Source organism: Macrosteles quadrilineatus, unplaced genomic scaffold (assembly GCF_028750875.1).
Source record: "Macrosteles quadrilineatus isolate MER2022 unplaced genomic scaffold, UCM_ALF_1.0 Scaffold_3__2_contigs__length_128488019, whole genome shotgun sequence".
Classification (NCBI taxonomy): Eukaryota; Metazoa; Arthropoda; class Insecta; order Hemiptera; family Cicadellidae; genus Macrosteles; species Macrosteles quadrilineatus.
In genome coordinates, this window is record NW_026542596.1 from 37,713,789 (window position 1) to 37,726,379 (window position 12,591).

Here is a 12,591-nt window from a genome sequence, read left to right on the forward strand (position 1 = left end):
TGGAACATTGATCTTTTTTAGGGACAAATGTTGTCAGGGGAGGATCATAGGATTTGAAAACTGAATGAAACACACCATTTTTTACAGGATTTACGTTTTCCTTTGTGCAAACTCGTCACATACTATCTGTAAAGTTCAGAAACATTTAACTCTGGAGAGAGACAGAGTTTTTTTTAGTCCTTCCTACAATAGTGTGACTCCATCCTTGGAAACTGTCTATGTGTTTTTTAACAGTTCTATTTCCTCAGGCTTTGAAGCATTTGGAACGGGCCTGCCTTTCCTACCATCTTCTCATAAAAATACTCTACTTGAAGATGTTTTTTCCAAAGCCAGTTAAATTATTTGAGTGCTTATCTGAAATAAGGCACAAAGGAACTTTTGACATACATTTCTGTGTTTCTTTTTAGCACTTCTGGCTTACCTGTAGGGGAGCATAGCAAAGCTGAAATATTTTCCACCTTTGTAAATAGTTTGTGATGAGCATTTCCATCTGTTTTCTGCTTTAAAATCTCCAACATTTTCAATCCTCGACTTTTAGGATCCATTTTTAAACAATCCTTTCTTTAAAAACTGATAAAGCCAACATAGAAGAATAAAATCTTACTGCACAACAGTTCCATGTCCAGATGTTTAACGAACTGTTGGAATTAAAGTACAAGCGTATTCTGCACAACAGTTTTATGTCCCGGACATGTGGCATGTGTGCATAAAAATAAATCCGGTATGTACTTACAATCAGCTGCTTGACCACAGAGGAATAAAATCTTACTGCACAACAGTTCCATGTCCAGTTGTGTAATACCCTGTGAGCAACACAACAACATATTCTTCTGCACAAGAGTTTTACGTCCGGACATAAGATGTGTGTGCACACAAACCAAGATACCCAGTAATAAAGCTACTATTACTCTGTAAAACTTAAGGACATAACACAGGTGTGCACTTTATAATGAGTCAATACTCAAGACTCTGTATTTTCTTTTGTTATTTATTTAAAATTTTTGGGTTATATTGGACATATAACGAGTGTGCAGTTGTAAAGATGAAGACTCCACCAATTCAGTGGTAGCGGTATCTCATTTTACAAAAAAAATGGACATACTACAAGTGTGCTTCTAACCATCGATATGCATAACCGTACATGCTTCTATACTCGCGAGATGTAAAGTCAATCAGCCACATATACGTTATTTTACTAATAATTTTACTTTAAACTGTAAAAACTTTCTGTATTATAAAAGTTGATCCATTTTCATGGAATTCCAACATTTTATTATCAATGCTATTTTGAAATTATAGCGTTTATTTGGTATAAATAGTACCATAGTACTTTTCAAAATAAACACAAAACCACTTTATTCTACGCTCGTCGCTCGTCCAACGTCAACGTGTCAAAACGAAAACACTCAAGCACTAACAGCAGTCAGCTCCAGCTGTGCCGGTATTTATCTATTTAGTAGCAGCAGCTGTTGTATTATAGTAAATTAACAACAGAAAAAGCAAAGTTTTTGAGGTTGAGTTTTTGATGTTTTGTCTTGTCAAGTTGTATGGTTATCAACAATATTCTCTTATTTCCGATGACAACAACATAACCTTTGGTAGTCACTAGTCAGTCAGCCCTACGTGGCTACTAACTTGTTTATCCTTTCTGAGATTCAAGAAAACTGGTCCATCTTAAAGATTTCAACCAATTTAAGTGTTCAGAACTATAAACAATGGAATACATATACTTTTTGCTCGTGTATTGTATAGCATTTATTGGGGTTTTGTTTGCAGCTGTAAGTATAATAAAACCAACACAACCTTATTCTTTTTATGGATATTTATTAGCCTATACCTGGGATGCATAAATTTTATATCCTAGCCTAAGTTAGGCCTAGTCCTATTGGCTACAAACGATGTTCCAAATAAAAAACATGCCTGATGCTTCAACATATTTCTCTAGAAATCATAGTTTTCATAACTTAGTCTCTCTCAAAAACACTCATAATGTTTTTTCCTCTACTCTATATTGAAAAAGTTCAGAAAACCTTAGAAATCCTTGCCATGGGTTTTTGCTCACGTTGATGCCATTTTGTAGGCTACATTAATGTACAGTGTAATGGAATAACGTTTTTAGCGATAGTGGTACAAACCCATATAGTGCTCTCCTATAGACATACCAAGAACAAAACAACCTGCGCAGAAACGAAAAGATCACGTGGTTCGCGCAGGTAGGTGTGGCGTACCATTCAAACCTGCGCGGCTCGAAACGGCCCAGGGTTCTTTTGTTTCTGGTATTACTATAGTAATCTAAATGTCGCCGGTTCGATCTTGAGGAAAGTTTGTAGCTTTTTGAGGATTCGAAACTGGGCCCAGTTGTCCTTGATCATTAGACTTTTAATAAATGGTTCTGACTAATGAAACAGCTGGCCATAGTAAGTAACAAAGCTACACAAGACATCACACAGTCTACACTCATCCTTCACTCATATTTTGGTGGCGTCCTCATCTCAAATGATAACTTAGTCACCGATTTGAGTATTTATGTTGCAGCTCTGTGTAGTCCTAATGAAGACTACCACACCACACCCAGTTGTAAAGCGAACGGAAAAAGAAAAGTCATTCCTAAACACCAAAGAAGGTTTGAGGATATTATTCCCATCACTGGACGAGCCTTTTTCAGTCCTCTTATCTGTTATTGTTCCGGCATATGATGAGGAAAAAAGATGTAAGTGATTGTTAATTGAAACCAAGTCTTCCAATCTAAGAAAGTATTTTTTAAGAGCCTAGGCCTACTGGTGTTTTGAATCATAACTGCATCAAACATACTTAGGCCTGACTAAGCCTATTTCATATTATTATCAAATTTCCACAAAATAAATTTTTATAACTTATATCTTGGTTTTACTATACATTTGTTACAATATAACCTAGGAAATACTATTCCGGATATAGAATAATCCATAGGATCATCAAACATTCCGATTTGATAACAATTTAAAATGGTAAATTAAATACAGCTGATCAAAGTAACTATCATCATTTATTTATAGATAACACCAGTTAGGGTACCTATATAAGTTTGTTGGGTTGTTATTAAAAACACTTGTATGTTGGATTATCGTTTAAAACACACGTACCACGGTATGTTGATTGCTTATAGGCTGTAGTAGTACTCAAAATCATCCATGATGATGGCCTTTGCACATATTTTTCAGTACCACCGATGTTAGATGAATGTTTTGAGTTTCTTGAAACAAGAAAAAAGACCTTGCCAAGATTCACTTACGAGGTGATTGTTGTAAGTGATGGCAGTCGGGACAAGACAGTAGAAGTTGCGCAGGAGTACACTCGGAAGTATGGAGCAAACCAGTGTCGTGTCTTGAACCTCCAGACAAACCGGGGCAAAGGTGGAGCAGTAAGACTGGTATGTTACGTCTGGCTTAATTTACGATATGCTACTGTATGTGTTTCTCAGCATTGAAGTGAATGTGACGAATTCATGTATGATGATGCTATATAGGCCTATATAAATTATAAATTGTTTTGATCTTGCAGCTTACTGATAAATAATAGCCCATTTGGGTTTAGGCCTACTCTTCTATTGAAAAAAATGTAGATCTCAGGTCTACCTGCTATTAGGCAGTTCATTCAATTGCAGAAGCAACTAGTTTCAGCTCCTATATGGAGCCATCATCAGGCGCAAGTGAGACCAGTGAGTCTGGACTAACTTTGCCGGGATCTAGTGTTGTCAGTTATGAACTGATCAGTAACCATAAATATATTGGGAACTTCTGTGTCTTGTTTTCAAATGTTTACTTTTGTGTGTTTTAAATTTGACGATGTTCAAGTGAAGATAACAAAAATGTCCTTGTACCACCTGATGATAGCTCCATGTACGAGCCAAAACTAGTTGCCCCTGCAATTGAATGAACTGCCTAATAGCAGGTATTTAAACTTTGTTTAGTATTACTTGGTAATCTAGAGGCTAACATCTACAATTTTTGTTCTAGATTGATTAGGTACTTATTAAGCTTAAAAAGTACCTATTAAGCTTAATAAGTAACATATTAAGCCTAAGTTAAAATGTGGTGTCACCCAAAATAGTTAAAATAACAAAATATCAGATTAATTAATATTTAGTAAGGGCTAAGTATTGTACAGCTATACAATACAAGTTATTCCAGGGTATGCAGTCAGCCAGGGGTGCGATGCTTCTGTTTGCCGATGCTGACGGAGCTACGAAGTTCTCTGATCTCGTCAAACTGGAAGACAGCCTCAAAAGTCTTGTAAAAGGTAAAATCATAGATAAAACATACTCCCTTAGTAGATTTGTCATCCTAATGGAACAGCTGAAGCCAGTTTTATTGTTATTTCTGTACGTCCAACTGTAGAGGTTGTGTTTTGTTTACAATTTGTTTCTTGTTATTTCAGTCATTTAAAACCTAATTTAACCAAATAAAACGACATAATCATAAACAATAATTGGTCTCCTAGTTATATAACCAAATAGTAAAGCACAAATCATGAAAATAACCCTAAAATGATAGTAACAAAATTTTGTCTACCCCAGCGATCAGTGTGGACGTACATGAACTAGACATAAAAAACTAGCTTCAAAATTTACAATGGGATGAGGCGTATACTTGTGTTGCTTAGTCTATGGTAAAACCAACAATTTTCTTATGGTTTTATCAAACTACGTACCGTACCATTACCGCTGGATTACAACCAAATCATGCTAGGCCTAGTATTTCAAATCACCCAATACGAAATGCATGTAGTTAATACCCATGATCAGATTTGTCTCATATATTTTTATTTGGTCATACCTAATGCCCTATACCAAATTTTATAAAACAAGGGGTGGAGGTGGGACTATAGTATTATTGAGCACAGAGTACAGCAGAACCTCTTAAATCCAAACTAATTGGGACCGGGGGTAGCTTGGACTATTGAATAGTTCAGATTACATAACTTGTTGTTGTTTTTTTATATAACAATAGCTCAAATGTGGCTAAAATGGATCATAATTGTTACAGGAAAAGTAAAAAATGATTTATAAAGTAAAATACAGTGTTGATTTTATACAGTAGTAAACATAGTAAATAAACAGTACTGTACATTACAATAGAAACAATTACGGTGCATATATCAATAAATACAGTATACAATAAAGAACTACTGTAGCCTACTGTGTATAGATTACACCAATGAGGCGTTCGGTTCTGATTAGTGGACGTTCGGATTATGGGGGTTCGTATTAAAGAGGTTATACTGTAATGTGTTATCACTGTACCATTGTTGGGTTTAGGAGATTACCTGACGGAGGCTGAGAGGATATCCAACACACTGGCCGTGGTGTGCGGCTCACGAGCTCATCTCGAGAAGGACGCAATTGCCTCACGTTCGTTGATCCGCACCATTCTAATGCACGGGTATGTCATTCTTTTTTTTTGTAGCCTATGTAGGCTACATTTCTTAACATTTTATTTGTACTACATTTTGTTGGGTAAAAATAATCAAATTAAATCTCTTCAATCATTATGGAATATATATCCGGAGGTAAAAGGTATAGCTAGTGTCTTGGATTGCAAATACAAATTAATTAATGTATAATTTTTACCATTGTTCTCTTTGTGTTTTTAAAAAGTGCAATCAGAAAATTAAAATGGAGCTTCTATGAATTACAGTTGAAAATAGGAATTATTTCCACTCTAAACAAAATACATTGACCTAAAGTAAAACCCTCCCCTTGTAGCATAAAATTAGCTCAGGAAAACTGACTGATCGGAATATCTGACTCCACTTATCAAATACGTAATGTGAATAGTTTATTGTTTTCAACATTCTATTTTATAAACATTGTCAAGTAAATTTTATTCTAGAAGATCACTTCAGAGACTTTAATTTGGTCGAATAGGGATTCGCTGATTCCTGATATTTTTGGGTCAAGGACTGGCCAACAGTAGGCCAGAGAGATCGGTTCGGCAAGAAATAATTTTTTAAGCTTGGGTCGGTTTATTTATATTAGAATTATGTTAGCGGCTGGACTTTTGAGCTGAGTTGAGCTTTCATTTTCGCAGAAAGCATCTGTGAAGATGGACGATTGAAAATTTTCAATTTCGTTGTGATCGCTTGTGATTTTCACAATTTTTCTATGAGTTGATCAGGATTTCCCACTTAACACATATCTTCACGATTAAACCGTTACTGCTGAAGATGTGTCACTGTTCTGCAGGGAACATTCACTATTTACCAGCGAATAAGGGAGATACAATAATATTCAATATTGTCAATCAGTTTTGGCCAAAAGGTCAACATTTTTGGACAAAAGTGTTAATTTACAATGATTAAATCTTATTAATTATGTTTAAAAATATTATTGTAATCATCCTGAAAAAAATGTAATGACCTTGTCACTTAGAAAATTTATAAACACTAAAACACTATTTTAGTTAATTAAAAAGTATGTAATTTTCTGAGGGTAAAAAAGATTTACAAGTAGCTAAATATTGTATTTTGTTTTCTTTAACCAGTAAATTTGTAGGCCTATCTAATTATTTTAATTGCCTTCTACGGCAAAATTTCACATTTCACCCCACCAATCACCGTGCTAAAACTAACATTGGCGACATACATAAACAGTGTATCTGATGTACGTACCTGAAGTAGTGACTTAAGGAACTACTTAGCTCATCCCAAGAGTTCCCAAACAGCCTTAAATCTGTTTTTCAGCAGTATGACAGAACATGATTTACAGGTTTCACCTGCTGGTGTGGACGCTGGCAGTTCGTAGTGTACATGATACGCAGTGCGGGTTCAAGCTACTCACCAGAGAGGCAGCTAGAGTTCTGTTCTCGAACTTGCATGTGGAGCGATGGTAAGTACCATAACATGTCTTTCATCAGTAGTCATACTATCTGGATGATCAGCTTTAGCATATTTTTTATTAATAATGAACATAGATGAATGACCTGTTTACAGGGTTTGCTAGTCTGAAATTCAATTATCTCCCTTAATCTGAGTCATAGTGATATGATAGATATTGTAGGCTAATTAAAAAAACAAGTTGTCCTTTCTGTTCTACGTGGTTAAAAACATTGCCGGATTTAAGGTACTTGTGACCTAGGCCAAATTAATTGAGTGGCCCTCAACCCTGTGGTGGAATTTCCTCTGAAAGTGGTGAAAACATAAAATTCTCCTACAGTCTCATCATCGTCACCAGCGATCGTGGATGAAATTTTGAACATCTCCCGTGGGCCACAATCACGGGTAAATCATCATTGTCCACCACGATCGTGGAATAATCGTGAACATTTTCCACGTGCCGCAATCAGGGGGACATCATCATCGACACTTGCGACCGCGGCGAAATTATGAACATCTCCTGTGGGCCGCAATCACGGTGATATCATCATCAACAACCGCAGCTGCGGCAAAATCGTGAACATCTCTCGCGAGCCGCAATCACGGGGACATCATCATCGACACCCGTGACCGCAATGAAATCATAAACATCCCTTTGGGCCGCAAACGCGGGGACATAATCATTGACTCTTACGACTACGGCAATCGGGGATATCTCCCACAGGCCACAATTGCGGGACATAATCATTGTCACTCATGATCGCGGAGAAATCCCTAACATTTACCTTAAATCAAGGGAATATCGTCACTGATACCCACCACTGCGGCAAAATCATGAACATCTCCCACGGGCCACAATCATGGGGCATCATTATCGAAACCCGCGGGCGCGGAAAAATCATGAACATATTCCTTCGGCCAAAACTACGGGGTTGCAGCAAATTGATGGTAAAAAATTCAAATTTGGTTGTACTGAAAAAAATATTTTTGTCAATCCTCTGCAGCCCCCTTTTTTGCGGCCTTAGACAACGGCCTAATCGGCCTAGTGGTAAATCCGACACTGGTTAAAAAATGTTGGCGTATTTAACAGAAATGAGTAATTCCCCAGTGCACTCTGCCAATGCTCAAAATTTATTTACCTTAATTTTGATTTGAAAACTTGTCACAACTTTATAATGGAATTGAAATTACTAGTTCTCTCAATAGTTGCTATCATACTTAATAAAAAAAACTGAGAATTCAATACCGGTATTTGTTTATTTCTAAAAGTAAATTTAAGTTATAGAAGAAAAGAAAAGGGTTTAGTAATGTTTTTTTTAACACTAGTACAACTTTGGGGTGATATTTTTCTGGAACCTTCAAGATATAGAACCAGATATTAGTGTAGATGTTATGCATGACTGATGCTACTGTCACTACGACTATTTTAAAAAGATTCTAAATTTCTCATAAAAGACCCTTTCCAAGTTCTTCGTTAACCTGTAGACAAATTCCAGATGTGCTTTTGGATGGCTTGAGTGAGTTGTACCATGGATAAAACATACTCCCTTAGTAGATTTCTCATCCTTATGGAAGACAATTTTATTGTTAGTTCTGTACGCAGAAGTTGTGTTTTGTTAACAATTATTATTGTTTCTTGCTATTTCAGCCATTTGAAACCTCGTTTAGCCAAATAATAGGATCTAATCATAAACAATAACTTGTCCCCTAATTATATAACCAAACAGTTAAGCACAAATCAAGAAATTAACCCTAAAATAATTTAAACAAAATGTTGTTGACACTAGCGCCCAGTGTCACCGTTCATGAACTAGACACAAAAACAAGCTTCAAAATTTACAATGGGATGAGAAGTCTGCTTGTGTTGGTTAGTCTATGGACAAATTAACTTATTTAAATAATAGTAACCACAAATACTAGTGACTGTGTGTAATTTTGTATTGGGAAATTGTATTAATAAGCTCAATATTTTTCTATGGAATGATTAATTGTTAGCACAGCAGTTTAATTTGAGCTATTCCAGACAGCTTATTTATAAAAAAAAAACTTATAGGGCATTTGATGTTGAACTTCTCTACTTGGCAGAAGAACTGAGTATACCTGTCAGCGAAGTTTGTGTCAACTGGACAGAAATTGATGGTAAGTTTTAGCATTGAATATACACAGATAGTAGACTATCTTCTGTGTAGTAAATAGTTTTAGTAATGTGTAAGTTGCAATTTTCATCAGTTAAGTTTTTTTTTAGTTTGCGGGTTTTCAAAAATTTGAATTTTACTAATAAATAACTGATGGTAAACATATACAATATAATCCTTTAAATAGCAATTAATACTAATAATTTATTCCTAAACATCCATTATAACTATCTATAATGCTTTATCACGTCTTGTATGGTTGCCAGTAGATAAGCAGTATTAGCTTTGAGTCATAAATTTAGGTTAGTGAGCATTTATCATTAGGCCATCCTGACTATGATCAAATTTGTAACCTCTTCTGCGATGGCAAAGACATCATCATCGTCTCTCACAATCGTGAAGTTTTCAACATTGTCCCCCATGATCGCAGAAAATTTGAGCGCATCTCTAGCTATTGGGAAAACATTATCAATGTCTTTCAAAATCTCGGCAAAATTAAGAGCATTTCTTGCAATCGCTAAGGCGTCATCAACTCCTGCGATTATAGCAAAATGAATCAATAAATCAAAACCAACATTTTCCATCCATTTTCAGTTTTGGTTTTTACTAAAAACTGGTAAAACTAACCATATTTACCAGATGTAGCTAAATCCTACGGGTTTGTGAATATGCATTGTTTGCAAATTCAAATTCAATTTATTCATCATAAACATTCACTATACAGTGGCTGAGGATCAGGAATGAATATGTTACATTTCAATATAAATCATGCATTAAAAAAATGAAAATGAATAAATGAATTAAATATATATATATATATAGAACTAGGAATGCCTGACGACTACTGCCTGTCTGCAGCCTAAGAAAATTTTAACCATCCGTTTTATTTCCAGGGTCCAAAATAGTTCCTGTCTGGAGTTGGCTGCAGATGGGACAAGATTTGTTCCTCATCTGGCTCAGATATACGATCGGAGCGTGGAAAATCCACAGGCACAAATGATCATCAGTCGGTGGCGAGATCTCAGCTGTGATCCACAAACTGCGTAGCTAGTGATGGCGATATTGACGATTCGTCTCCACTCGTCAACTTGGGGTAAAAATGATTACGGAAGGGTGACAAAGTTTCAATAAAATAGTATGTAAAAAAAGACAGGTCATGACATCGGAATAAGTCAGGCTTTAAAATCGAACCGGTTCTTCCAAAGAAATTTTGCAGAAAGCAGGCAAAACTGTAGTGGGTTTAGATGTATACTTAATCTACTGAGTTATCGATGGTTTATTTAAATGATAATCATTCAACTTAGAGGGTATCATTAAAATTCTAGAACTTAGTTTCAATTTAAGATTATAAGCAATGATTGAGTAAAAATATATTTGCATGGCAATTGTTCCCAATTGTTTAAGACAAGTTCTGGTAGAATTGGACATAATGAGGTTAATATTTACTTTCATTATGTCAAATTATTTGTACTATTCTTCTTTCCCAAAAAATGCTTCAGTCTATATTTAGAAAATTACATAAGATAACATATTTTGTACAAATATGTTTTAATAGACTTTTATTAGTTAATTTAGGGTAGAATTAAATGAACATTGAATATGCTTTAAAATTTGGGTATGGTTGCTTGGTTTACATAACATTTTGCAGGGTTTTTTAAAAAATTTAATTTGATTTTGAGTTAAATAAAAATATAAATTAAATTTGTAGGCTAAGAACTTAATAGAGCTTTTACTGTAATCTTAAAGAATTAATGTTATTGGTTTTTTTTTCTAAAATAACTTATCCCATTTTTTTATGTTGTATGAACCATGCTTTATTTTGTAGTTTTTATGAACGTTTCACCTTTGAAAGTTCCATGTTTATTTATTTAGTGGCCAAAATGGGTAGTGTTCTCTTATCATGACGCAAAAATCAATGAATCATATTAGGTTGATTCTGCTTAAAGATAAATAAGCATCAAGTGCTTTGATTGATTATGGAACTTAAAAAAAAAATTGATCAACCGATTGAAGTGAAAGGAAAATGTATTTCAGTTTAAAACTAAGAGTAACCTTATCCTTCATGAACTACACACACAAAGAACATTTTTTTATGTTCTCACTTTGTTGATCAAATTTGGACTTAGATTCTGCTTTTAGAGGGATAAGCTTTGTTGTCCTATTTATCTTGTTCATTTTGTTATTTTTAACTTGGTATCAGTATAACTTTAGCCAAAGAGAAGTAAGATACAAAGGATACATGCATATGGGAGAGCCAATATATTTTGGGGCTGAAATGTACTTGTAACTAGCTAGGAGGAGCCCAAAAGGTGATAGCGATATAGCATTGTTGTACAGCAGTTGTAAAGCGCAGGGTCTTACACCCCCAAGGGGGGTTTATTATGTGAAGGGGAGGGGGGAAAGGAGAGCGGGAGGGGTCGAATAGAAATCTCTCTAGACACCAGTGACTGGTGATAGGTACCACTTAAGTGTACTATTGAATGTATCCTCTGTTTCTTACTTCTCTGTGCTCATGAAACAAATAAAAAAAGTGTGATTAGATACCAGGTTTTTTAAAATAAAAAAGTTCATTCATATGTTAGATAATTAAAATCGTTAGACTAAAGGGTATAGAATTAAAACTTACTATTTAATGGTAATTAATTTTATTTCACCCTGAAAGTAGGACAATTATTATTGTTGCTATACAAATAATAAAAAAAAAAAAAAACTAGTGCAACCAAGATGAATAATTAATTGTGTTAGGATAAATTACAAGAACAAATTGTCAATTGAACCACAGTATTCAATGAAGAAATTTGTACAGCTTTTTTAGCTTTAATGTCTTATTTAACAAAATAATATATTTTATCTTAGATTAAAAGTGATTTAAAACATAGATTTTACAAGATGCATTCCAATTTGTTTACAAGGCTATAAAGAAAGTAGATTATTTTTTGCATAAATGTTTCTACAGCCACAAAGACTGATTTAAAAAAAATTTAATTAGCATCTGCTTTCTGGTTTTCCCCTGTATTGTACTTGATAGTTAATTTTAATTATATTTTGTCATTCAAAATGAGTTTAATTGTTTGAAGGTTAGTTATACTATGTATTTATGGTTTTCTTACTGATATCAATTACATTTTGTTTCAAGGATTGGTTATTTTACTTTTTACCCTCCAGGATGTTTTATTGACGGTTAAAACCTGAAATCATCGGTTAAACTTGTCAAATGTTCATTCAACTAATCTTTAAATAATATAAATATTCTTAGGCTAAAGTTTAATTTTTTATCAAGTTCATTGTTTATAGTTATTGTTTGTATGTTAGTCCAGTTTCAGAAAACTGACCCATAATTTTCCCATTAGCTTTTTAGCATTGGGTGAGAGTAACTATGATATTACATTAAGAAAATCACAAAAATTGCAGTATCTTTTGAAGTATAATTTTTTACAGCGTCACTTCCGGTACGGCCATCTGTGTCTGCCATTTGTCGTCTACAACAATGTGTACCATACAAATACTGCTCCCCTGTGTACAAAATAAATTTAGGGCTATCATCATTTTGTTAATCATTCCAATTTGAAGTTCAGATAACAGCATTTTTGGTGAACTGTACGTA

General features: G+C 34.4%; 1 protein-coding gene across 1 annotated transcript; it reads left to right on the forward strand.

The window, feature by feature from the left end:
• Positions 1-1,507: 1,507 nt before the first annotated feature.
• Positions 1,508-11,902, forward strand: LOC128989696 (dolichyl-phosphate beta-glucosyltransferase-like). The gene is made up of 8 exons (XM_054411696.1): positions 1,508-1,778; positions 2,536-2,710; positions 3,201-3,409; positions 4,170-4,278; positions 5,297-5,420; positions 6,746-6,865; positions 8,906-8,991; positions 9,881-11,902. Exons 1-8 carry the CDS (start codon positions 1,716-1,718, stop codon positions 9,985-9,987), a joined length of 993 nt encoding a protein of 330 aa, XP_054267671.1. The 5' UTR covers positions 1,508-1,715; the 3' UTR covers positions 9,988-11,902.
• Positions 11,903-12,591: the final 689 nt, after the last annotated feature.

Excerpts from the sequence above, each read along its gene's own strand:
- LOC128989696 (XM_054411696.1), top strand. The coding sequence starts at position 1,716 with ATGGAATACATATACTTTTTGCTCGTGTATTGTATAGCATTTATTGGG. Across the intron at positions 1,779-2,535 it reads TTGGGGTTTTGTTTGCAGCT|CTCTGTGTAGTCCTAATGAA; the intron begins GTAAGTATAATA and ends TTTATGTTGCAG. Across the intron at positions 2,711-3,200 it reads ATATGATGAGGAAAAAAGAT|TACCACCGATGTTAGATGAA; the intron begins GTAAGTGATTGT and ends CATATTTTTCAG.